We start from the raw sequence: 24,915 nt of genomic DNA, 5'->3' as shown, positions 1-24,915 counted from the left end.
GGTAATAGGCTACACCATAATGAACCTCCCTCCCAGTTGATATTTCTGCCAGTTCTGCACCAGCTCATATGTTGAGTGGCCACTTTGGTGCAGTGGCCAACTTTTGGTTGAGTGGGCAACTGCTGGTCATGAACCTGCACTGCTACACAAATTACTTTTACTGGGGGAGAAATTACCACATGGGCAAAAGTAAAGGAGCATTCCTGTTTTACCACTGTCCAGAAGATTCTGTCTAAAAGTTAAAAATCACACTTGTAGTATTAGGTTTAGGTATATTTGAGCCAGATAGAACTATACTGAATAATGCATCCAACGATCGTTGTTTAATTATTTGTGACCCCAGCTGAAAGCACGAATGTATGTTTAAATGTACGTATGTGTGTGCATTTGCAAATATATGTATTTGTACGTGTGAACTTGGACCGGTGAAAAGTCTTGTGGTGCGATGGGCAATGCCCTCCCTCTGAGCCCGGAGCTCTGGGTTCAAGTCCTAGGACTTGATGGCCAAGGAAAGTTCACTGGTAACTTGGCCAAACAGGTTCATTATGAACCTGAAAATCCTTTCAACACACACTGAAGGCAAGTGCTAAGAGTGGATGGGATTCCTGGTCAGTAATGTGATGGAGAGGAAGTTGGAGCCTCTACTGTCATTAACCACAGCTTTGGAGTACAAAATGCATGTGCAAGTGCTTTTTGCCACAGCAACTCAGATTCCCTCAGCTCACATATGAAAAATGGCTACTTAGGTGAGATACAAATGAAACCGGATCCCCAACATGAAAGAAGCGTTTATTACAGCACCTTTCAAATCCTCAGGATCTCCCAAATTGTCGTGCAACCAATTAGGTTATTTTGAAGTCTACTACAGAGAGGAAGGCAGGCAGGGGTTTGGATGTTCTGAACCATGGGCGTCATTCTCCGGCCCCCCAGCGGGTCGGAGAATGGCCGTTGGCCGCCGTGAATCCCGCCCCCGCCGGTTGCCGAAGTCTCCGGTACCGGATATTTGGCGGGGGCGGTAATCGGGCCGCGCCGGTTGGCGGGCCCCCCCGCTGGATTCTCCGGCCCGAATGGGCCGAAGTCCCGCCGATAAATTGCCTGTCCCGCCGCCGTAAATTAAAGTACCTATTTACCGGCGGGACAAGGCGGCGTGGGCGGGCTACGGGGTCCTGGGGGGGGGCGCGGGGCGATCTGACCCCGGGGGGGTGCCCCCACGGTGGCCTGGCCCGTGATCGGGGGCCCATCGATCTGCAGGCGGGCCTGTGCCGTGGGGACACTCTTTCCCTTCCGCCTCCGCAACGGTCTCCACCATGGCGGAGGCGGAAGAGACGCTCCCCACTGCGCATGCGCGGGAAACTGTCAGCGGCCGCTGACGCTCCCGCGCATGCGCCGCCCCGACATGTCATTTCCGCGCCAGCTGGCGGGGCAACAAAGGCCATTTCCGCCAGCTGGCGGGGCGGAAATCCCTCCGGTGCCGGCCTAGCCCCTCAATGTTGGGGCTCGGCCCCCAAAGATGCGGAGCATTCCGCACCTTTGGGGCGGCGCGATGCCCGTCTGATTGGCGCCGTTTTGGGCGCCAGTCGGCGGACATCGCGCCGTTTGGGGAGACTTTCACCCCTGATGTATTATTACTGGGTGGCAAATGTGGAGAAGGTATGGAGCTGGGTCAGAGGGGTTGACTCCCAATAGGACAGAATGGAGGAGAGTTTGGTTAGGGGGTCGGGAGAGAAGGTGCTAGTGACAGCATCGCTCCCGATGGCTCCGGGGAGATACTCAGGGAGTCCGGTAGTAATAGCTTCGTTGAGAATTTGGAGGCGGTTTCGCCAGCACTTCGGGTTGGGGGCAGGGTCAAGGGAAATGCCGATTCGGGGAACCATAGATTTGAGCCAGGGAAGTGGGATGGAAATCTTTGGAGATGGGAGGAGAAAGAGATTAGGACACCAAAAGATTTGTTTCTTGGGGGTCGCTTTGCAGGATTGAAGGAGCTGGGAGCGAAGTATGGGCTGGAGCAAGGGGAAATATTTAGATACATGCAGGTTCGAGACTTTGCCAGAAAGGAAATACAGAGTTTCCCAGTAGAGCTGGCTTCCACATTACTGGAGGAGGTGCTGACGACAGGGGGACTGGAGAAGTATCGGTGGTTTACAGGGCTATTTTGGAGGAAGAGAAGGCGCCGCTAGAAGGGATCAAGGCAAAGTGGGAGGAAGAGTTGGGAGAGCGTATGGAGGAAGGGTTCTAGTGTAAGGTGCTCCGGAGGGTGAACGCCTCCACCTCGTGTGAGAGGTTGGGGATGATACAGCTGAAGGTGGTGTATAGAGCACACCTTACAAGGGCAAGGAAGAGCCGGCTCTTTGAGGGGGTAGAAGATGTGTGTGAACGTTGTGGGGGGGCCCCCGCAAACCACGCTCATATGTTTTGGTCCTGTCCAAAGCTGGAGGATTACTGGAAGGAGGTGTTCAGGGTAATCTCTAAAGTGGTGCATGTGAAACTGGACCCAGGCCGTCGGGAGGCCATATTTGGGGTGTCGGACCAGCCGGGGTAGGAAACGGGTGCGGAGGCAGATGCTGTAGACTTCGCCTCGTTGATCACCCGAAGGCGGATTGTGTGAGGATGGAGATCAACTTCTTTACTCTGAGCCTGGCGTGGCGGGGGGACCTGCTGGAATTCTTAACACTTGAAAAGGTCAAATTTGAACTGAGGGGAAGGATGGAGGGGTTCTACAATTCATAGGTGTTATTCATTATGCACTTTAGAGAATTGGATCACGTCGAACATGGGGGGTGGGGGCGTGCTGGGCGGGTTGCAGGAGAGAGACTGTATGTGTTAATGGTGAATATGGGTGATTCTTGATTCCTTTTTGTTACTTGTTTATGTTAACATACGGGCTAATGCCTGGGGTTTGGTGGGAGGGTGGGATCGTTGTTATTGACATGGGGATTGACATTACATTCGTTACTGATTATTGTTTATTGGTGGGTGTAAATTTGGGAAAAAATGTGAAAAAGGAGAAGAATAAAAATATTTTTTAAAAAAGTTATTTTGAAGCACGGTGAGCCTTCAGGCAAAAAAACAAAAATTTGGTGGAGCAGGCATTTCTTTGGAAGAATAATTTAAACAATTGTAATTATTGTATTAGGTACTTGAAGATATTCCATTTAAGAAATGATGATGAATATGAATAAATTATATAGTCATACTCAAAATATTCATGAGTAATGTCAAAAATGAATATTGCAGATAGTGATCAGAATACAACGGACAGAGAAAAGAACGATTCAGAAGCCTTAAGTCGGATTGAGAAGAATAGAGTTCCGAGAGCTGCGACCTCACGAGCTGAGAGAATATGGCCAGGGGGTGTCATCCCATATGTCATTGGAGGCAATTTTACTGGTTAGTATTGCTATTGTTTCCTTGAAATTGACTTAAAAATAAAAAATAAAATACTTTGTGACTTTATACCAGAGGCGGGTTTACATTTTGTGGTGCCCTGCACTCACCTTCATTTCTGTGCCACCCCCTCCATGAAGTCTTGCCGCTCCTGACCTTGTCCACCCTCACCTCACAGAACGTAATCCACAAACACAAAAATACACCAATTGATCACTGCTTTACTGCTTTTTAACTTGTAAAAATGATGGTAAAAATGGTCAATATTGTGATGTGAGTTTTGAGGCGAGCAAACATGAAACTTGCTGATGAGCAACGAGATGGAAATATCAGCCGATGACACCATTGCAGCACAGGCCAGTGCAGGACAGAATGAGCCAGTGTAGTGCAGGAGAAAATACCCCAATCAACAAGATGCATTCGCTGCCATTCAGTATACTTCAGAGTCTCATTCAGTTTCAAAATATTATCCTCTCTCAAAATCAAAGAAGTTATTGCTATAAATTCACATGATTGGAGTGCCCAATGAGCCCAAGTACAATATCAGTGGCTCTATCTGCAGGATTCCGTACTTTGTCCCGGAAGAGACTTTCTGAAGGCCAGTCTTGAGAGTGATGCTGGTTAGAACTACCAGCATGTGATCAGCTGCAGCCCTTCTATCAGACCAGCAATGGGCAATTCTTGCTTCATCACTTATTGACATGGCAACTTAGATCTATTTTTTTCCTATACTTTTCCTTCATAAAATCATCAATTATATCATGGTAGGTAAAATCCTCTAAAAATGCACTACTAATCATCAACATTGCTGAACTTATCAGATGTCCCTGCCTCAAAGACTATTGTCTGGTGGCCTTGACCTCGATCATAATGAAGTGCTTCGAGAGGTTGGTCATGAGGCACATCAACTCCATACTGCCAGAATGCCTAGATCCACTATAATTCATAACCGCCACAACCGATCCACTGCAGATGCCATCTCCCTGGCCCTACACTCATCCTTGGAGCATCCCGACAACAAGGACTCCTACATCAGACTCCTATTTATTGACTACAGCTCCGCCTTCAACATCATAACCCCAGCCAAGCTCATATCAAAGCTCCAAAAACTAGGACTTGATTCCTCACTCTGCAACTGGCATACATCAACCATAATCAGTAAGGATAAACAACAACTCCTCAACAATAGTCCTCAATACCAGGGCCCACAAGGCTGCATACATAGCCACCCTATACACACACCACTGCATGGCAAAATTTGGCTCCAACTCCATCTACAAGTTTGCTGATGACACGACCGGAATGAGTCGGATCTCGAACAACGATGAGTCAGAAAACAGGAGGGAGATAGAGTTCCTAGTGGAGTGGTGTAACAACAACAATCTCTCCCTCAATGTCAACAAAACTAAGGAGCTGGCCATTGACTTCAGGAAGCAAAGTATCATACACTCCCTGTCTGCATCAATGGGGTCGAGGTGGAGATAATTGACAGATTCCTAGGTGTGCACATCACCAACAATCTGTCCTGGTCCACCCACGTCGATGCTATGACCAAGAAAGCACAACAGCGTCTATACTTCTCAGGAAACCAAGGAAATTCGGCATGTCCACATTGACTCTTACCAACTTTTACAGATGCACCATAGAAAGCATCCTATCTGGCTGCATCACTGCCTGGTATGGCAACTGCTCGGCCCAAAACCGTAAGAAACTACAGAGAGTTGTGAACATCACCCAGTCCATCAAATGAACTTGCCTCCCATCCATTGACTCCATCTACACCTCCCGCTGCCTTGGGAAAGCGGGCAGCATAATCAAAGACCCCTCCCACCTGGCTTATTCACTCATCCAACTTATTCCATCAGGCAGGAGATACAAAAGTCTGAGAACACACACTAACAGATTCAAAAACAGCTTCTTCCCCGCCGTTACCCATCTCCTAAACGACCCTCTTATGGACTGATCTGATCTCGTCACACATCTTCTCTACTGAGTCGTACTACAATCCTGTACGCTACACCCGATGCCTATGTCTATGTATTTACACTGTGTATTTTATATGCTGCACCCGATGCCTGTGACTATGTATTTACATTGTGTATTTTATATTTGCCCATGTACTTTCTTTTCATGTATGGAATGATCTGTCTGAACTGTACCCAGAAAAATACTTTTCACTGTACCTCGGTACACACGACAATAAACAAATCCAATCCAATCCAATCCAATATCCGTCGACAAATGTTTGTTTCTCTTCACTAGGGTCAGGGAACACTTCGCAAACATAACAGTAGGCTGCATAGACGTTTCCGGAAAAATCAACCAAGTTCTGATTTCCGTCATCCCATTTCTCTTCACCCTCAGAAAAAGGCATTTATGAAGATTTCTAACCTGCTTTTGGCCTCCAATCTCAAACTCTTCTCTCAAATTTGCCATAATACCTATGTTTTCTGGTTTATTTAGTTTTAAATATTCAATAATACCCAGTGGAACAGATTTTTGCCATAAGGCTATGTCTTCAGGGTCGGTTTCTTCCCTCACTTCAACAGATGAATCAGCAATATCTTGTAGTTCCATTGTCATTTCAGAGTCCATTTCCACTTCGTATTCAACTTTTTCAGGTGATGTGTTATCTCCAGAAATTGGCAAGTGTAAGTAATCAGATAATTCCACATACATTGGTGGATGAGGATGAATGTGCAGTTTGTGCACTGTTCAATACTTTGAACTTTTAAAAAGTAAAATGGCAATTATTTTGCCTAGCTTTGTCCTCTTACCATGCCTTCTTCTGTGTTTTCGACAGCCAGTTTGACAGTGTCACTTCATATTGCTAAAGAAACTGATCTTGAATTTTCTGAAAGAGCAGGCTTTTGCAGTCAATCCCAAATTAATTCAAGTTCTGCAAATATTGAATTAAACTTTTAACTATGAAACTGTGACTGAATTTCAAACAATACTCATTCTACTCTTCTCCTTCCCATTCCACAAACTCTCCCTTCCTCCAAAATGCAACCTGACCCTCACACACTCTTTCCCTCCCTGCAAGTCTGCAGCCCTGGCTAACAGCCCCTCACACACTATCTTTCCCTCGTCCCTTCATATCCTCACACTCTTCCTCCATCCCCTCACAGTCCCCTTCCACTCCTCACAATCTCGCATTCTCTTCATGGCAACCTCCTGCCCCACTCGTCATCTCCTCATGCTGGTAAGACTTGATTTGATGCCTCGCTGTTGCTGGCTGGCCTGCCCTCCTCAGCCCTGGTTGTGCCCCCCTTGCTTACTCTCTATGGTGCTCGTTGACCGCTGACCGACTGGCTCACCTTGGTTTGTGGCTTTTGTCCAGCGCCTCAAGCATTGTCTCGCTGTTGCTGGCTGGCTGGCTAGCCCTGAGCACCGAGTCGAGAAACCTGCTGACTACGCCTTTTTTCGCAAAAGTACAACACAGGGGATGGGATTCTCCATCTCGCCAGCCGACCAATGGGGTTTCCCATTGTGGGCAGCCCCACGCCATTGGGAAGACCCGGGGTGGGTGAACTGCCAGCGCAACGGAAAATCCCGACAGCGGAGAATCCAGCCCAGCATCTTCTGCCTCTGCCTTTCTCCCCCCTCGCCTAGTTAGCTCTTGTTTCTCTCAAGCATCTCAATCTTCAGACCAATCTGTTTTCCCGCTCTAAGCGGACTTGACCAATCAGAGTCTGATGTCACTCTGCATTGCCTGCTGATAGGCCCAATAAGTAAAAATTTTGGCAAATGCAGAGTTATCAGACTCAGATTGTTTCCCACAGACACCAGCTGGCGCGCTCCCATCCCATTAGTCAGGGCTCTGTGCCTCAGGCACGGTGTGTTTCATTGTAAATCTGCCTCGGCTTTATACTCCTCCCTCAATGTTGTTTTAACTGCTAGTAACCACCTTACATTTTTTTTGATGGTTAGGATCATCAACATTAGGTAAGTGCTACTTTTAATTTTGTGTTTAGGATGGTATCTCGTTATTATAGGCTCTACAAACTGCCTATATTGTAAAACAAGAAACTCAATTGAATCCAGACTCAAAAATGTGTGTATTATCCACTGTTTTACAATGGAACCATACAATTTTAATACATTAAATTTTTTTATTAAATTAATGTAATTGTATTCTGGAATGGCGTTAAACAAACTTCACCATCAAAAATCTTAGTTCATAAGCAAGATACAAGTAAAGCCTTTATGTGGTGTTGTGGTGCCTTTAAGCAGTAGGATCCAGGTGAGTCATCGCCCTCACACACTGCGGTTTCAGTCTTTCCATAAGGAGACCAGATGGTTTCTCTCAAAATAGAGAAAAATCAGACATTTGTCATTGCGGGCTGCACTTTGTGCTCCTACCAACTGGATTGAGATTGTTGGGGGCCTGGAAGCAGGTTATTTCCTGTTTGTTCCAATTAAACAACATGCAAGGGGAAAGAAAATGCATTTGAAAAGAAGCAGGAGGATTGGTCAGTGACTCAAGGGGTGGTACACTGTGTGGTGTAGCATTGAGGTGTACGGAAAAGTAGCAATCCCGCTGTCACTGCTGAGTTAGCTGTTCTTTTTCAGGATAGGCCAAATGGAAAAGTTGACTGATGAGAAAGAGAAAAATATCAACTGTTGCATGTTCCTGAATCATGTTCAATGTGATCCTTGCTACTTGGCACACGTGTCTAGGTTGGATGAAGGCATGACTGGGCATGCCTTTCATGGTAAAATGACCCAATAACTCTCATGTAAAGAATAATCACGTGGATGAGATACTGAGCTAGGAAGAGAAACAGCGACCAACTCCTGCACTTAGTGCTATCTAATGATCTCCTTTGTACACGTGCGGATACAAAGATGGGAACAGAATGAGAGTTGAAAGTGAGCCCTGTCACAGGTGAATAGCTGATTGATTTCAATCATTTTTTAGAAAAATATTTTTATTCTCCATTTTCACATTTTCGTCAGAAGTTACACCCCACCAACAAACAGTAAACGTTAACGAATACAATGTCAATCCCCTTATCAACAACAACGATCCCATCCTCCCACCACCCCTCAAACAACGACCCACATGAAAAAATAAGAATCAAATAAGACAAAACCTCCCAAGGTGGAAAAAAAGAAAAAGGAATCAGGAATCGCCTATGGTCACCATTGACATATACAGTCCACCCCCCCCCCCTAATATTCAATGCCATCCAATCCCCAAAGGAGTACTGTGAACGACACCCATGAATTGTAGACCCCCTCTCCCACTCTCCCTCCCAGACTTCTCCCCTCCACTTCCCCCTCCCAGGCTTCTCCCCTCCACTTTCCCCCCAACCTCGGTTCCTTCCCCAACTTTTCACCCTGGCTAGACTCACCGAAACCCGTGCTACCAGGCTCCGAAGCCCAGCCCCCCACCTCACTCCCGTTCACTGGCTGGCTTAAACTGGCCAGCGTGGAGGCCCCCGCCCGGGTCTCCTTCCCCCTTGCCCGGTCCCAGGAAAATCAAGAAATCCCCTTTAGCACAACCCTCACATACACACCCAAGCCCCAAAGAACCATCATTGCAAATGAAAGTCCCATCTCTTCCCTTGTTCAAATATATACAGCGTCGACGCATTTAGTACATACACCAGCACACAGTGATAAAATACAGTTACATGAGGCTACATCGGTACACGACCATTTCTCAATTCTGCCACAGTCCTTCTGTCTTTGTAAACTCCTCCGCTGCTTTCACCGTCCCAAAATAAAAGTCCTTGGTTTTGTAGGTTATCCTCAACTTAGCTGGATATACTATGCTGCACTGCACCTTGCTGATGTACAGTGTCTTCTTCACCCGGCTGAAGGCAGCCCGCCTCCTCGCCAGCTCCACCGTAAAGTGCTGGTGTATGCGTATACCAGCACCAGCCCATTGCACCACCCGCTTCTGCTTTGCCCAGCACAGGGTTTTCCCCTTCACGCTATACCTACGGAAACACAGAGTTACTACTCTTGGCGGCTTACTCGCCTTTGCTATAGGCCTCCACGACCGATGAGCCCGTCCCAGTTAATATCGGGAGGGATTGCCCCCTCCCCCAATAGCTTTGCCAACATGGTGGCAAAATACTCCGTCGGCCTCGGGCCTTCCACACCTTCGGGCAGACTCACAATCCTCAGATTCTGTCGCCTGGATCTGTTTTCCAGGTCTTCCATTTTGGCTCGCAGACCCTTGTTGGTCTCTATCACCCTCCGCAACTCCTTCCCCATCGAGGACAATGCGATAATGCCTCTTCCACTTCCTTCAGTGTCTCACCTTGCTCCCGCACCTCTGCCGCTGTGCTTGATATGCCCGCCCTCACCGGGGCAATCGCCTCCTCCACCAGCACTTTCAATACCGCCCCCATCTCCTTCTTCAACGCTTCCATGTGTTTTGTGAACTGTTTTTCAGGTTTCACAGCCATCACCTTGGTCATTTATTTTGCTGTGAGCGATGCAGCCTCCCCTGGTGCTCCAGCCTCCGCTTTCCTCACAGTTCCTGCGCTGACTTTTCCACTCACCGGCGGACTTTCATTAACCCCCTTTTTCACTCCCGTTTTTGTCCCAAACTTATCCCTGTGCCTTCTTACAGTCTTTTCAGCCTCCGTTGCCCCTGGGACCGGGCGTTAAAACTCCAGAATTTCTATTCCCGAGCGGGAGCCCTCCAGTGTGCGGCGGCTGCCTCCCGCCCGCCGTCATCGGAAGTCCGATTGATTTCAATCATAATGAGGCTCAGACCTTGATCTTGCTATTATTTATGATGCTAGTGGAGAGGTTTGCAAATAGCTGAGATAAGAAGTAGGAGGAGGCAATGATGTTCTCGATAAAATGAAGAAATATACAAAAGCACCAAATAAAGACAAGATGACACTGAAGGATATGCTTAACTATTTTTATGTTGTATAATCAACCCTAAACTAGACCCTTGGAATTAGACCAAAGCAAATCTAGTGAAAATATTGAAGATATAATTACATTTGGGCATGTGATGCCGAAGTTATTTGCCAAAAAATGTTTCCTGGTTTTGGGGCTTTGGTTCCATGGGCAGCAGCCCAGTGACTGAAGGGTCTTGGGGACCTACTGGTTGGAGAGAGTTTTGTCCATTTCCCGGGGCTTATTCAGGGTCAGTAATCCAATATATAATGAAAATATAAAAGATGGGCAGCGCAGAACGTCAATGTGCACATATGAACATTTGAACTTGTTTGCAGGAGTAGTGTCGTAAGGTCGAAACTGATGCTGTAAGTGTCAATTTATAAATGTTGTAAGTGCCGTTCCTCATAACTCAAATGTTGTAAAGTTGAAAACTGTCTGTGTACTTTATGGGCCTCAAATTTTTTTCTGTGGAGGAAGGAATAACTTTTAGCAGTGGCAAATCTATTTGCTTACCATTTGGTGAAGGTATTTATAGCAGTTAAAATATCGAGTTAAGACTTCCGGTGGCAGCTATGAAGAAGTAGGTCGCACATTTGGTGGCTCCCGCTCGGGTCGGACCTTTGGACCTTTTCCCCCGATTTTTTGTCAGACTTGATTCGGTAAATTGATGGTGGAGGCAATTGTGGAGTGGATTCCTACATCAGTGCATGGAGAGGCGGACCAGAAGTGCTCGCAAAGGAAGAAATAAGCAAATATAGAAGGCTTGGGCTGAAGCTGCAGCGGGAGAAAGCATGGCAGACGACCGGGGTCCTGGCTCGACGACCCAGCGGTCGACGGAACAGCTGATGCAGTTCATTCAGGAGGGCCTGCCAAGCAGAAACAGGAACGCTTCGACCCGATTAAGGAATTGATTGCGCGGCTGGAACTTAGATTGGATGCCTAAGACTGGGCGATCCAGGAAGTGGAGAAGGTGCTGGCTGAGCAGGAGGAACATCAAACAGCAGTGGAGTTGGAGGTGGGATGCTGAGAGACCAGCAGAAAAGGCTCCTGGAGAAGGCGGAGGACCTAGAGAACCGGTCCCGCCAGCAGAACTTGAGAATCGTTGGTCTCCTGGAGGGGTCCGAAGGAGCGGACGCTGGGGCATACATAGCGGGCACGTTCGAGAAGTTACTGGGATATGGGACGTTCTCCCGACCCTTGGAGGTGAACAGGGCTCACAGAGCGCTCACGAGGAAGCCGCGAGTGGGGGACATCCCGAAGGCAATGGTGGTGAGATTCCACAGGTACGTGGACAAGGAGCGTATTTTACGGTGGGCCAGGCAGACACAGTTGTAAATGGGAGAATAGTATCCTGCGGATCTATCAGGATCTGAGTGCAGAGGTGGCCAGGAGAAGAGCGGGGTTCAACCAGATAAAGTCGACCCTTTTCAAGAAAAAGGTTAAGTTTGGACTGCTGTATCCGGCCTGTCTTTGGGTCACGTATGAGGAGCAACATTTTTATTTTGAGTCGCCCGAGGAAGCGATGGACTTCGCTAGAAGGAAAGGACTGGTGGAGGACTGAGGTGTTTGAACTTCGCTGCAGCGCTCATGTTAAAAAAAAAAGTTTCTTGTTTTTTGGACGTTATCTGTAATGCCTTCTGTGTTGATTTGGGGCTTGTTGCAGAGCTGAGTGAGTTAAAGTTTACATTTGCACTGATGGAGGATGGAGGTGTGTTTGTTAGATGTTGGTTCTTCTGTTTGATCTTTTCTTTGTATTTTGCATTTTATTTTCAGGCAATTGTGTTGGGATTGTTTTTCTTTTGCATATGTGTGTCTGAGCGGGGGGAGGAGGAGGGAGGGAACAATAGGTGGGAGAATGTCTGCGCCATGGGCGGGGATCACCAAGCTAGCTGGACGGGCTAGCTCACGGAAGCGCAGTGGGGGGTGAGCAGATGTTATGCTTGTTGAAGGGGTTGGTTTACATAGTGCTGTTACTGGGGGGGGGAGGGGGGGAAATGTTCTGCTGACGGGGGAGGGACTTTTGCTGTGGGACAGAAAGGAGGTCGGGGGTGGATGCTGCCTGGATGCAGGCCGGTGGATGCGCAGGGCGCGGGCTGGAGACTGGCCCAAGAAAGGTGATGGCTGATCAGCGAAGGGGAGGGGGCGATAAGCCCCCCAACCAGGCTGATCACATGGAACGTAAGAAGGCTAAATGGGCCGGTTAGGAGGGCATGCGTGTTCTCGCATTTGAGGGGACTGAAGGCGGACGTGGTAATGTTAGAGGAGAGGCACCTTCGAGTAACTGGTCAGATTAGATTAAGGAAGGGATGGGTCGGACAGGTTTTTCACTCGGGGCTGGACTCTTAGACTAGAGGGGTCGCGATCCTGATTAATAAGTGAGTGTTACTCGAGGCGGGAAGGATAGTTGCGGATGTGGGAGGCTGGTAAATTATGGTCAGTGGGAAGCTGGAGGGGCTGCCTGTGGTACTAGTGAATGTGTACGCGCCAAATTGGGATGATGTGGAGTTCATAAAGAGGATGTTGGGGAAGATCCCGGACCTGAATTCGCATACGTTGGTCATGGCGGGGGCGGGGGGGGCATGGAGATTTGGGCAGCCGAGAGTAAGCCGATTGCTCCTTCTACTCACGTGCATAAAGTGTACTTCTGGATTGACTTTTTTATTTTGAACAGGGCTCGACTGTCGGGGGTAGTGGACACGGGGTATTCGGCGATCACAATCTTGCATCATGCCCCGCACTGGGTTAACCTACAGGTTAGTAAGGAGTGTAGCCAGCGCCCGCACTGGAGGTTAGACGTGGGACTTTTAACTGATGAAGAGGTGTGTGGGCAGCTGAGGAAATGTATTCAGAACTACCTGGAAGTTAGGTAGTTTCGGTGGCGGTGGGCTGGGAGGCAGTGAAGGCGGTAGTTAGAGGGGAACTGATCTCGATACGGGCCCACAGGGAGAAGGCAGACAGAGCAGAAACGGACCGACTGATGAAGGAGATATTGCAGGTCAACAGGAGGTATGCGGAGACCCCAGAGGCAGGGCTTCTAAGAGAACGTCAGAGGCTACAGGCGGAGTTTGGTTTGTTAACTACAGGGAAGGCGGTGGAGTAGCTGAGGAAGGTGAGGTGGGCGATTTATGAACATGGAGAGAAGGCCAGCAGAATGCTTGCGCAGCAGCTTAGAAAGAGGGAGGCAGCCAGGGAGATAGGGAAAGTAAAGGATGGGGACGGAACCTGGTCGGAGATTCAGCAGGGGTTAATAAGGCATTCATGGAGTTTTACAGCAGGTTGGATGAGTCGGAACCCCCAGCTGGGCCGGAGGAGATGAGGCACTTTTTAGGGGGTCTAAAGTTCCTGAAGGTGGTAGAAGGGCTGGGGGCCCCGATCGGGTTGGAGGAAATCGCAGAGGGTCTAAAGGCCATGCAGTCGGGTAAAGCCCCGGGGCCGGATGGGTACCCAGTGGAGTTTTATAAAAATTTCTCTGGAATATTGGGTTTGCTGTTGATGAGGACATTCAATGAGGCAAGGGAGCGCGGGGTGCTTCCCCTGACGATGTCACAGGCCACTACCTCATTGATCCTGAAGCGAGACAAGGACCCGGAACTATGCAGTCCTATAGGCCGATATCCCTATTAAATGTGGACGACAAACTGTTGGCCAAAACTTGTCCTCTAGGATTGAAGACTGCATTCTGGACGCGATTGAGGAGGACCAGGCGGGATTTGTTAAGGGTAGGCAGTTGGCGACCAATGTAAGAAGGTTAGTAAATGTGATTATGATGCCCCCAGAAGGTAGGGACATGGAGATAGTGGTCACAATGGACGCAGAGAAGGCATTTTATCGGGTGGAATGGGAATATCTGTGGGAGATACTGGGGCGATTTGGATTTGGGCGGGGCTTCATTGACTGGGTCAGGCTGCTGTATAAGGCTCCTGTTGCGAGCATACGGATGAACAGGTCAACATCGGACTATTTCAGACTATTTCGGGGGACGGAACAGGGTTGCCCCCTCTCCCTACTGCTGTTCGCTTTGGACGTAGAGCTGCTGGCAATTGACTGAGAGCCTCAAGGGGCTGGTCCGGAGGGGAGTGGAACACAGAGTCTCGCTATACGCAGACAACCTGCTCCTATATGTTTCGGACCCACTAGAAGGGATGGAATAAATTATGAGGATTGTGGGGGAATTTGGCCAGTTTTCGGGTTATAAACTGAATGTGGGAAAAAGTGAGATGTTTGCGATCCAGGCAAGGGGACAGGAGAGGCGATTGGGGGAGCTGCCGTATAAGGTGGTAGGGGGAAACTTTTGGTACCTCGGCATTCAGGTGGCGCGGGAATGGGAACGGCTACACAAGTTAAATTTGGTCCAATTAGTAGACCAAATGAAGGACGATTTCCGAAGGTGGGTCGCGCTCCCATTGTCACCAGCTGGGATGGTGCACACAGTGAAAATGATGGTCCTCTCAAGGTTCCTGTTTGTGTTTCAGTGCCTCCCCATCTTTATTCCGCGGTCCTTCTTTAAACGGGTCAATAAGGTGATCACTGGCTTTGTATGGGCGGGTAAGACCCCGCGAGTAAAAAAGGGGATGCTGGTGCGGAGCTGGGGGGAGGGCGGGCTGGCACTCCCGAACTTTAGTAATTATTATTGGGCGGCGAATATAGCCATAATTAAGAAGTGGGTGGTAGGGGGAGGGTCTGTGTGGGAGCGAGTGGAGGCGGCATCATGCAAGAGCATCAATTTGGGGGCATTGGTAAAGGCATCTCTGCCGTTCTCGCCGGCACGGTGGTGGTGGCGGCCCTGAGAGTTTGTGGGCAATGGAGGAGACATGTGGGAGCAGAGGGACCATCGGTCTGGTCTCCAATCTGTAATAATCACCGGTTTGCCACGGGAAGGCTGGATGGGGGGTTTCGGAGATGGCAGAGAGCAGGAATTGAGAGGATGGGAGAAATGTTTATAGAGGGGAGCTTTTCTAGCCTGAGGGAGCTGGAGGCGAAATTTGGATTGATGAGAGGAAATGAGTTTAGGTACCTGCAGGCGCGGGACTTCCTACACAGGCAGGTCTCAACCTTCCCACTCCTGCCACCCAGGGGGATACAGGACAGGGTAGTTTCCAGAGGGTGGGTGGGAGAAGGGAGGGTTTCTGACATTTACAAGGAGCTTATGGGGTCAGAGGAGACGCAGACCGAGGAGTCGAAACGCAAGTGGGAAGAGGGGTTAGGAGGAGAGATAGAGGATGGTCTCTGGGCGGACGCATTGAGTAGAGTCAGCGCGTCCACATCATGTGCCAGGCTTAGCCTGATACAGTTCAAGGTCATTCACCGGGCTCACATGACAGTGGCCTGGATGAGCAGGTTCTTTGGGGTAGAAGATAGGTGCGCAAGGTGTGCGGGAGGGTCAGCGAACCATGTCCATATGTTCTGGGCATGCCCGAAGCTTAGGGGATTCTGGCAGGGGTTTGAGGATGTCATGTCCAAAGTGTTGAAAACAAGGGTGGCACCGAGTCCAGAGGTGGCGATTTTCAGAGTGTCGGAAGATCCGGGAATCCAGGAGGAGAAAGAGGCAGACGTTCTAGCCTTTGCTTCCCTGGTAGCCCGGAGACGGATTCTATTAGCTTGGAGGGACCCAAAGCCTCCAAAGACGGAGACCTGGCTAACTGACATGGCTAGCTTTCTCTGTCTGGAGAAAATCAAGTTCGCCTTGAGAGGGTCAATGTTAGGGTTCGCCCGGAGGTGGCAGCCGTTCGTCGATTTCTTTGGGGAAAATTAACCGTCAACAGAGGGGGGGGGGGGGGGGGTTGGGGTTTAGCTTAGTTTAGAGTAGGGGGTTAGTAAAGGTGGGACCTGTAAGGGAGGAAGACGGCTTTTGTGCTATGTTTATATTTTCATGTACATTGTTTATTCTGTTGTTGTCATAAAGCCATAAATACCTCAATAAAATGTTTATTAAAAAAAAAAATATTGAGTTAAAATATCAAGACCACCTCATTGTTCAGGCCAGAGAAATTGCTTTTGTTTTTGAGACTGTGGGAGAGATGTTCATCAAATAAATAATTACGTTTCATTGGTTGAATAGCCCAATTTTGCCAGCGGAAGGCTTTGCTCATTTTCAGAGCCATGTCACCGTTGCTGAAGGTGTCAAACAGGCAAGCAGATTGCTAACTCTGTTCTTAAATAATATTGTGGAGCCTGCTGCTCGTGGTCTGGAAAATAATTTTACATTTCCCTTTCTGGTGCCTCTTTATTTGTACAATCCAACATAACTGGTGGAGCATGAACAGAATGTCCCATCAAAATTGTGAATGTACATCACAGGATCCTGATTTGCATATGAAAAACGATCCAATCCCTGAAAGTGACAGGCACTCTGCCTAGTGGAAGGCCTCTGTCATGATATTCAAACACACACATCATGATAGACACACCAACAGACAAATCAGAACACACAACACCACAACCAATCACAGAAAGATATAAAAGCACAAACACGACACTGTGTGGTCAGTATTAGCTGGAGAGGAGGACCAGGACAGACCTACTACACGACACACTCAGGGAGACAGCACATGCAGAACGAACTGTAGATAAGAGTTAAAATAAAGTAGAGTTGTACCACATACAACTGTGTTGGCTCATCTGTACACCAGAGAACCCAATACCACATGGTACAGGAGTGGATCGATAACTGCCGGCATACCTCAGTGTACAGAGACAACCAGCAGTGCCCAGGCAAAATGATAGAGCTCCCGGTTCCGCAGCCGCTCCAGTGCCACGGCGATCTCCGCAAAAACTGGCGGCGATTCCGGCAAGTGTTCGAATTGTTCCTGGTGGCAGCTGAACTCCAAGACCTGGATGATAGCGAAAAAATTGAATTTCTCCTCACCATCGCCGGTGCAAGGGCAAGAGAAATATTCACAAGGTTCAGGTTCTTCAGGAGGCAGCAAAGGTACGATTACCAGGCAGTCCTGGACAAATTCTCCAAGTACTGTGAAGAAAACGCAATCCAATCGGCAAGTAAAGGTAAGAAAAGCGGCAGTACTCACCTCGTGGCCGGGATCCCGGAGCCCGAATTCCCAGAGGCCGAAATCCCGGGCCTGAGAGAGGGCTGGGTCGAGGTTGGCGGCCATCTTGCTAAAGGTATCACGCTAGCACAGTTGCGCGAGCAGTGCGCAGAACCGGAAGTTTTGTTTGCGCATGCGCGAGATGCTGCGCATGCGCAGTCAAGAAAATGGGCATCGGTAAAGGAACAGCGATCTGAGCATGCGCAGTCGCTTCCTACGTGCTACATACCGAGCGTCAGGATGTCAGAGGCCCCAGACCGCACCAATTTAAAGGGGAAACGTCCCAAATCCAATTTAAAAGGGAAACGTCCCAAATAAAAAAAACAAAAATCTGTTAAAGCTGTAAAACAACCTTCCCTCACCTGGAATGACAGCACATTGCCGCAAATTGACCCAGGAGATGAATTTGACCTCCGAAGAACCCTCCGACAAGCAGTTACCTACGCACAAGCCGATGATTCCGACCTCAAATACTTCAATGATGATCTTTACAGTGTTTCCGGACCTCGCGAGCCCAATGATAGCTCCGTGGTCCTATACGACTATGACTCGGGTGAACCTTTCGTGTTGCACATTGGCGGCCCCCACATTGAATCCGACGCAGATGCGGATTCATTTTTTGGATTTGAGGATCTTCAACCCAGCAGATATGACGTCCAAACTTATCAGTGCCGGATGATGCTGCAGCCTGACGTTAATAGACAGGGAGCGGTGCAAGCCCACAGAGAGCGGCCTGCTGCCACACAGAGCATGGTCCACGTCCCGCTCAGCGTTCCCGACTCTATGAAAGAAGACATGCAAGACTCCAGAGCACAGTCCTTGCATGAACAAGAAGTGACTCCAGAGTCACAAGCCTCCACAGCAAGCTCGTGGAAAGACTCCACAATTGCAGAAACGCAAGACTCCAGCGCGCAGTCCTTGCATGAACAAGAAGTGACTCCACAGTCACAAGCCTCCACAGCAAGCTCGTGGACAGAATCCACAATTGCAGAAACGCAAGACTCCAGAGCGCAGTCCTCGCACGAACAAGAAGTGACTCCAGTGTCACAAGCCTCCACAGAGAGCTCGTGGACAGCCTCCACGATAGAAGAAACGCTTGACTCCGATGCGCAGTCCTTGCAGGAACAAGACCATGAGGGTCTAGCAACCTCTCCTGACCAACCAGCGGCAGATGATGCAAGTCTGCCATGCTCACGTGAACAGCGCGAAGGCTATGACAGCCTACCATGCTCCACTGCACAGCAGCATGACCATGACGGTCTCTCATGCTACAATGAAGGGCACAGCGCTGATGACTGTTCAAGCCCAACTGAAGACAAGCCAAAGGAATCTCCTCTTCCAAGCCTGAAGGAAAAAGGTTCATGCGCTGACCTTCAGAATCATTGTAGCCGAACAGAGATTAATAATGCTGCACGGTCACAGAAGGATACTGAGGATTTGCTAAAGAAATTACCTGTATGTTTAACCACACTAACCCCAGTGATTAATCAGTTATGTATGGGGAGTATAATGTGGGCAATTGAGAACAGTAAAAGAGAGACTGTGACCATGCCAGTCCCAGCAAAATCAGACCCAGAGACCATGAAGGCATGTACATCAGACAAAGATACATATGAGGTACCTGAGAAGAAAAGTGAAACGGAATGTTCTTTGGAAAATAGTACAATGTCGATAGAAACATTGGATCCTATATTCGAGACCATACATATGGGAGAATTTGGGGGTAATAAACAAGGTTCTGCAATGTCTGGGGGAAGATTTAAAATTCCAAAGAAGAAAAGCCCAAATGAAGGACAACGGCAAGACAATGACAGTCCACCGACATGGTGTGCACCACCAGATGAAAACTCTGACAATTTACCCAACCCTAGTGAACAGCAAGCTGCTAATGAGGATCTATCCACGGGATGTGAGACGAGTGACGACAGCATCCCACTTCCCATGCGAAAGGTGCAAGGTGACAGACCTCAGCTAGTGCGTACCGAGGCACTCGACGATCACGGTGGGACCACTGACGACTGCGGTGGCGGCGCACCGCTTCCACCCTCGATGGCTCGAGCCTCTCCACTGGTCGGTGCATTCCTGCATGTTCCGACTCCAGAAGTGCAGCTTCAGGGAATCTCGGCTGCCTCCAGTGAACCTGTTGGGACTCCGGACGGGGAGCATCGACGGAAGACAGACCGGACTCCAGATGGGGAGCAGCCAAGCGCCGACTCTGATTCGCGCACGCCAGACCTTGCTCCGGACGGGCGGTGTTGCGGCCTCGGTGATGGCACGCTCAGGGTGACGGCGGATGCCACGGCGACAGGGAATGGATCGCGTGGCAGTCCCACTGGGTCGGCAGTGGCGACCAGCACCGGCGGTCCAAAACGGACACACCAATTCGTGCCATCGCCAGACGTTGATGCGAGCAACAATTCTCTCTCCAAGGCGACATGCTACGACGTTTCTCTGCGGAGTCGCCCTTCCGGCACAGCAGGTGGCCGGAACCAGCATGCACGGTCTCGGCCAACTTCCACATCTGGCACAGTCATCGCCTTGCATGATATTAGTGATGGTGCTTCTTCGATGGCAACGACCCATCGGCTACAAGATGCCGTCCACCACAAACATAAAAAGAAAAAAGACTCCACCTTGTTCCTGGCATGCAGGGCGGATGGATTGGGCCGTAGGCGCAATCAATGAGCTTTGCGCCGCCTTCCACGCTCGCAACTGAACCGTACGCACACGCCGGATCCTCCACTGGTTCCCAAGGATGACTTCGTGGAGATGCCACGGATCATGCCCCTTCCATCGCCACCCGTGACCAGGCCACAGCAGTTAAAATCCTCCCCATGCAGAAGCTAAGGCTGTTTCTGGGACCTTGCCACCTGTCAAATCCAGGGCAAACTTTATTGAAGCAGACAAGTATTTTCTCCCTTTTGAGTTGGCATGCCAGTCGAAATGTCCCCGCATAGTCAGCACATCATCTGACTGTTTACAGAAATTAATTGATAGATTTATAGAGACAATATGTGGTTGTTCTCAAGGACCACAACCCGACGAAGGTGTTCAGTTGCAGATAATTAAGGCCTTACTAACTACAGTAACATCTCAGCACATAGAAATACACGAAGGAACTGTGTTACAGAAATACACAAAGGAACTGTGTTACAGGCTGTTAGAATGCGCCACAATATACACCTGGCCAGCAAAAAAACTTAGTAAACCAAACCACAGCCAAGGCAACACTAACAAAGATGTTGAATGTTATATTTGCACGAATGAAAAACCAAGCACTGCACGAAGTACAACAAATGGAAAAGTAGAGACTTCGGCAACAGCATCACCTCCAACAGTCCAAGGTGAACCAGTGTGAACCCAGATCTCCACAGCTGAACCGGCTTGAGGACCAGCCTATTCTTGAGGCGGTCACCCATTAGACTGGACTTATAACGCTGTTCATACGTTCAAAAAGTCAAACACTTCTGTATTATAACCTGTTGTTGTTTATCGTTCCAGATATCGTCTGAACGGACCACTGTTCAAGTTTTTTTTTTTTTTCTCGCATTCATGTTTTGTTATGGTACAACCTTGTTAGTGTGACGCAACCGACATCGCCCCATGTAAATAGTTACGTCATATACACACGCTGTACACAACACACACACACACTCTTAGATGCACACACGACACGATCATATTTATAACCACGTAGGCACATATCTTTGTAAAAAGGGGGGATGTCATGATATTCAAACACACACATCATGATAGACACACCAACAGACAAATCAGAACACACAACACCACAACCAATCACAGAAAGATATAAAAGCACAAACACGACACCGTGTGGTCCGTATTAGCTGGAGAGGAGGACCAGGACAGACCTGCTACACGACACACTCAGGGAGACAGCACGTGCAGAGTATCCAGAACGAACTGTAGATAAGAGTTAAAATAAAATAGAGTTGTACCACATACAACTGTGTTGGCTCATCTGTACACCAGAGAACCCAACACCACAGCCTCTTTGCTGGTTACAGTGGTCAGGAGGCCAGTCTAAATGGGATGTGTGCCATTTCCACTTGGCGCATGTTAACACTTTGGAATCTTCATCCTCTAAAAGTTGATTGAGCACATAACATAATTCCCATTCTTCAGCCATTGTCAGATAATTAGCAGAGCTTTTCCCATGATAGCTTGCAGGCTTATTCAGTGAGTAACTGAACTGCATATTTGGAAGAGATGCATGCTCAATACTCGGTTTGCATTGAGCTGTCGGATCTCAATAATGACCACTGTTGGCTTCAGTGCAGCTGGAGTCGGGAAGAGAAAATCAGCCAGGACTCTGACTCCCTAGCAATAGCTACTGATTCCTGCTGCGAATTCATATGTAAGGATACGCATGAGGAAATTGAACTTAGACATGATGTTCCTTCAGTTGAGTTACCTACTGACTGTCACTGTGCCCTCACTTCCTTTTTTTTGAAGTGGCTGCACTTTTAAAATTCGGGGGCGGGATTCTCCGCTGCCCAACGCCGATATCGTAATTGGCAATCAGGCAGAGAATGGATTCCGCCGCCGGAACCGGGGCTGGCGCCGGTTTGACGCCAGTTTGCGATTCTCCGCCCCCTCTGAAATGGCATCAAAGTGATGCGCGGCATGCGCAGTGGCAATGCCGTTGGCGCCTCATCGGCCGGCCCACTCGCGATGCTGTCCCCTGATGGGCCTAGTTCCCGCCGGTGCGGGACACGTGTGCTCACACAAAAAGTGATCCCAGCGTGGCGGCTGCGGACTATGCCCAGCGCCGCCACACTCGGCCGGGATCCGTGCCACTGGCCGGGGGGGGCTTCTGCGAGGACTGGGGGGCCTGGTGTAGGGTGGCCAGGGGGTGGGCTGTGGCGTCACGGATGGCGCACGGCCGGTGCCATGTTGTACGGCGCAACCGCTGCAGGTTATCAGCTGTGCGCATGTGCGACCTGGGTCCCAGCCATTCACCGGCCGTAGTCGGAGCGGGTGGTGGGAGTTTTGGTTGGTGCCAGTGCTAGCCCCTCACCAGTACCGGAATCCGTGAGGGCTTCGCGCCGATTCTTTTCGCGTAAACCTCCCCCGGATTCTCCGTTCGAGCTGGCACTTAGGAACAGAGAATCTCGCCCCTGGTCTTTACCTTCACGATTGTGACCTGGGGCGAAATTCTCCCCCAATGGCGCGATGTCCGCCGACTGGCGCCAAAAACAGCGCCAATCAGACGGGCATCGCGCCGGCCCAAAGGTGCGGAATGCTCCGCATCTTTGGGGGCCGAGCCCCAACATTGAGGGGCTAGGCCGACGCCGGAGGGATTTCCGCCCCGCCAGCTGGCGGAAATGGCGTTTGTTGCCCCGCCAGCTGGCGCGGAAATGCGGCGCATGCGCGGGAGCGTCAGCGGCCGCCGACAGTTTCCCGCGCATGCGCAGTGGGGAGAGTCTCTTCCGCCTCCGCCATGGTGGAGGCCGTAGCGGAGGCGGAAGGGAAAGAGTGCCCCCACGGCTCAGGCCCGCCCGCGGATCGGTGGGCCCCGATCACGGGCCAGGCCACCGTGGGGGCACCCCCCGGGGCCAGATCGCCCCGCGCTCCCCCCAGGACCCCGGAGCCCACCCACGCCGCCTGGTCCCGCCGGTAAATACCAGCTTTGATTTACGCCGGCGGGACAGGCAATTTATCGGCGGGACTTCGGCCCATCTGGGCCGGAGAGTTGAGCGGGGGGTCCCGCCAACCGGCGCGGCCCGATTCCCGCCCCTGCCCAATCTCCTGTACCGGAGACGTCGGCGAGGGCGGGGGCGGGATTCACGGCGGCCAACGGCCATTCTCCAACCCGGCGGGGGGTCGGAGTATGACGCCCCAGGACTTTCAAGATGGAACCTGTGTCTCCACTTGGCCCATACACCTGATTTCATATGGCATAAAGCTGTTGATGAGCCACCCAATCCACCCTGTTGCTGAGAGGCTGGACCTCCAATCGTTGGGCTACTCTGTTCCCACCTCTATCCCTATCTCTCTTACATTTTCCTGCGATAAGCACAATTATGGATTTGGACTCTTGGAGATGACCGGTTCGGGTGTGGGCAGTCACTTAACCCTGCCCCTCCCAGTTCAGTTCAGTGTGCCAATTTTGAAACATGAGACCAGTTTGTTCAGATATTAGAGTGTGTTGATGGGAGAGGGAACCCAAACTTCGTAAATGTCCATTTGAGGCCAATAGACCTGCTCCTGTAGCCACAGTATTTATATGGCTGGACCAGTTCTGTTTCTGGTCAATAGTAACTCTAAGGTTTCATGGGTCCCTGGGTCTGGTTTGTCGTGCCATCAGAACCACAACACCACAACATGAAAGAGGAGATGGTGACATGGCGGCAAGTAATCTACATTGGACGCATGAGGCTGAAGGTAGCACTGAGGAGAGAAATGTGAGATGGCCCTCACGGTGTTAACCCCAGAATTGAGGCACTGAAAAGGTGGGATGCAAAGTACACCAAAATAAATCCATAAAGTATCGAAAGATCTGGTTACAATCTGGCAATTCTCTTCATATCTGAAACAAGAAAGGACAGTTAACTGAAATGTAAGCCCTTTTTGAATCACTCCTTCTTTGGTTTAAGCCGGGATCGTAAGGCCTTGTTGCGCCCGACTGGGAGACGCAATGAGGTCGGTAAATCTCGCGAGAGGCTCTCACAAGATTTACGATGTTCGGGATGCCTCACAAGATCCAACGAGATCTCCTGAGACATCATGATCTAGATCTCACCCATAATTGGCGGGATTCAGATTTGCATATTCAAGTGTGCAGTTAAGCTCATTTAAATATGTTTGCACCGGAGCTACCCAAGGCGTGGAATCGAACGCCTGTGCCTTAGAGATCTTGCCGTGGCGCTGTTCAGCACTCGTTCCCACAAACCAGGCGTAACAGCACTTGAGGGGGGCGGGGGGGAATCGAAGACCCCCAGATGGTCAGGCTCTGGCAGGGTCATACCCTTGCAAACCCCTAATGCCACCTGGGCACCCTGGCATTGCCAGCCTGGCACTGGCACTGCCAGGCGGGGCAGGGGCACCGCCAGGTTTCCAGAATGGCAGTGCCAAGGTGCCCGGGTGCCAGTTTGCCCATGTTGAGGTTCGGAACCGGGTAAGGGGGGGTTCGAGGACCCCCTAATTGGTAAGTTGGGATGTTGGGGGGGGGGTCCAGAGGCCGCAGTGGGGGGGTTGAGAGATGGCACCCCCCTAATTGGTAAGTTGGGGTGTTGGGAGGGGGTCCAGAGGCTGTGGTGGGAGGGTTGAGAGATGGCATCCCCCCCAATGGGTAAGTAGGGGTGTTGGGGGCCCGGAGGCCGTGGTGGGAGGGTTGAGAGATGGCACCCCAATATATGAAGCTCAGTGAGGTCTTGACGGGACTTTCCTTGCCGAGGCCTGGAAAAGAAACAGGGTGCCATTTAATATCGGGGTCGTTCTCGGCGCTGCAGGCACTGGGAAAAACCCCGTTAAACACGCCCAAAATGGGACTTTTTTTTTTGTTAAATCAGGCTCTTAGTGTTTATTTTTCCTCACACTCCTGGTTCAGGGGTTTCTCTACATCAAAGGTGTTCTATAAATGAAAGCT

At 50.0% G+C, this 24,915-nt stretch overlaps 1 protein-coding gene across 2 annotated transcripts in view; it reads left to right on the top strand.

Annotated features, from left to right (window-relative positions):
- Window positions 1–24,915, top strand: part of LOC140408560 (tolloid-like protein 1) — a 537,833-nt gene that overhangs the window by 178,066 nt on the left and 334,852 nt on the right. For both annotated transcript variants that reach the window (XM_072495934.1, XM_072495936.1), the window contains exon 5: window positions 3,235–3,387. In XM_072495934.1, coding sequence (XP_072352035.1) covers window positions 3,235–3,387 — 153 coding nt within the window. The remainder of the gene's footprint in view (window positions 1–3,234; window positions 3,388–24,915) is intronic.

The sequence above is a fragment of the Scyliorhinus torazame genome, chromosome 3 (genome assembly GCF_047496885.1).
Source record: "Scyliorhinus torazame isolate Kashiwa2021f chromosome 3, sScyTor2.1, whole genome shotgun sequence".
Taxonomy (NCBI): domain Eukaryota; kingdom Metazoa; phylum Chordata; class Chondrichthyes; order Carcharhiniformes; family Scyliorhinidae; genus Scyliorhinus; species Scyliorhinus torazame.
Note: the sequence above shows the minus strand (reverse complement) of the source record. Positions and strands in the feature narration are given on the sequence as shown.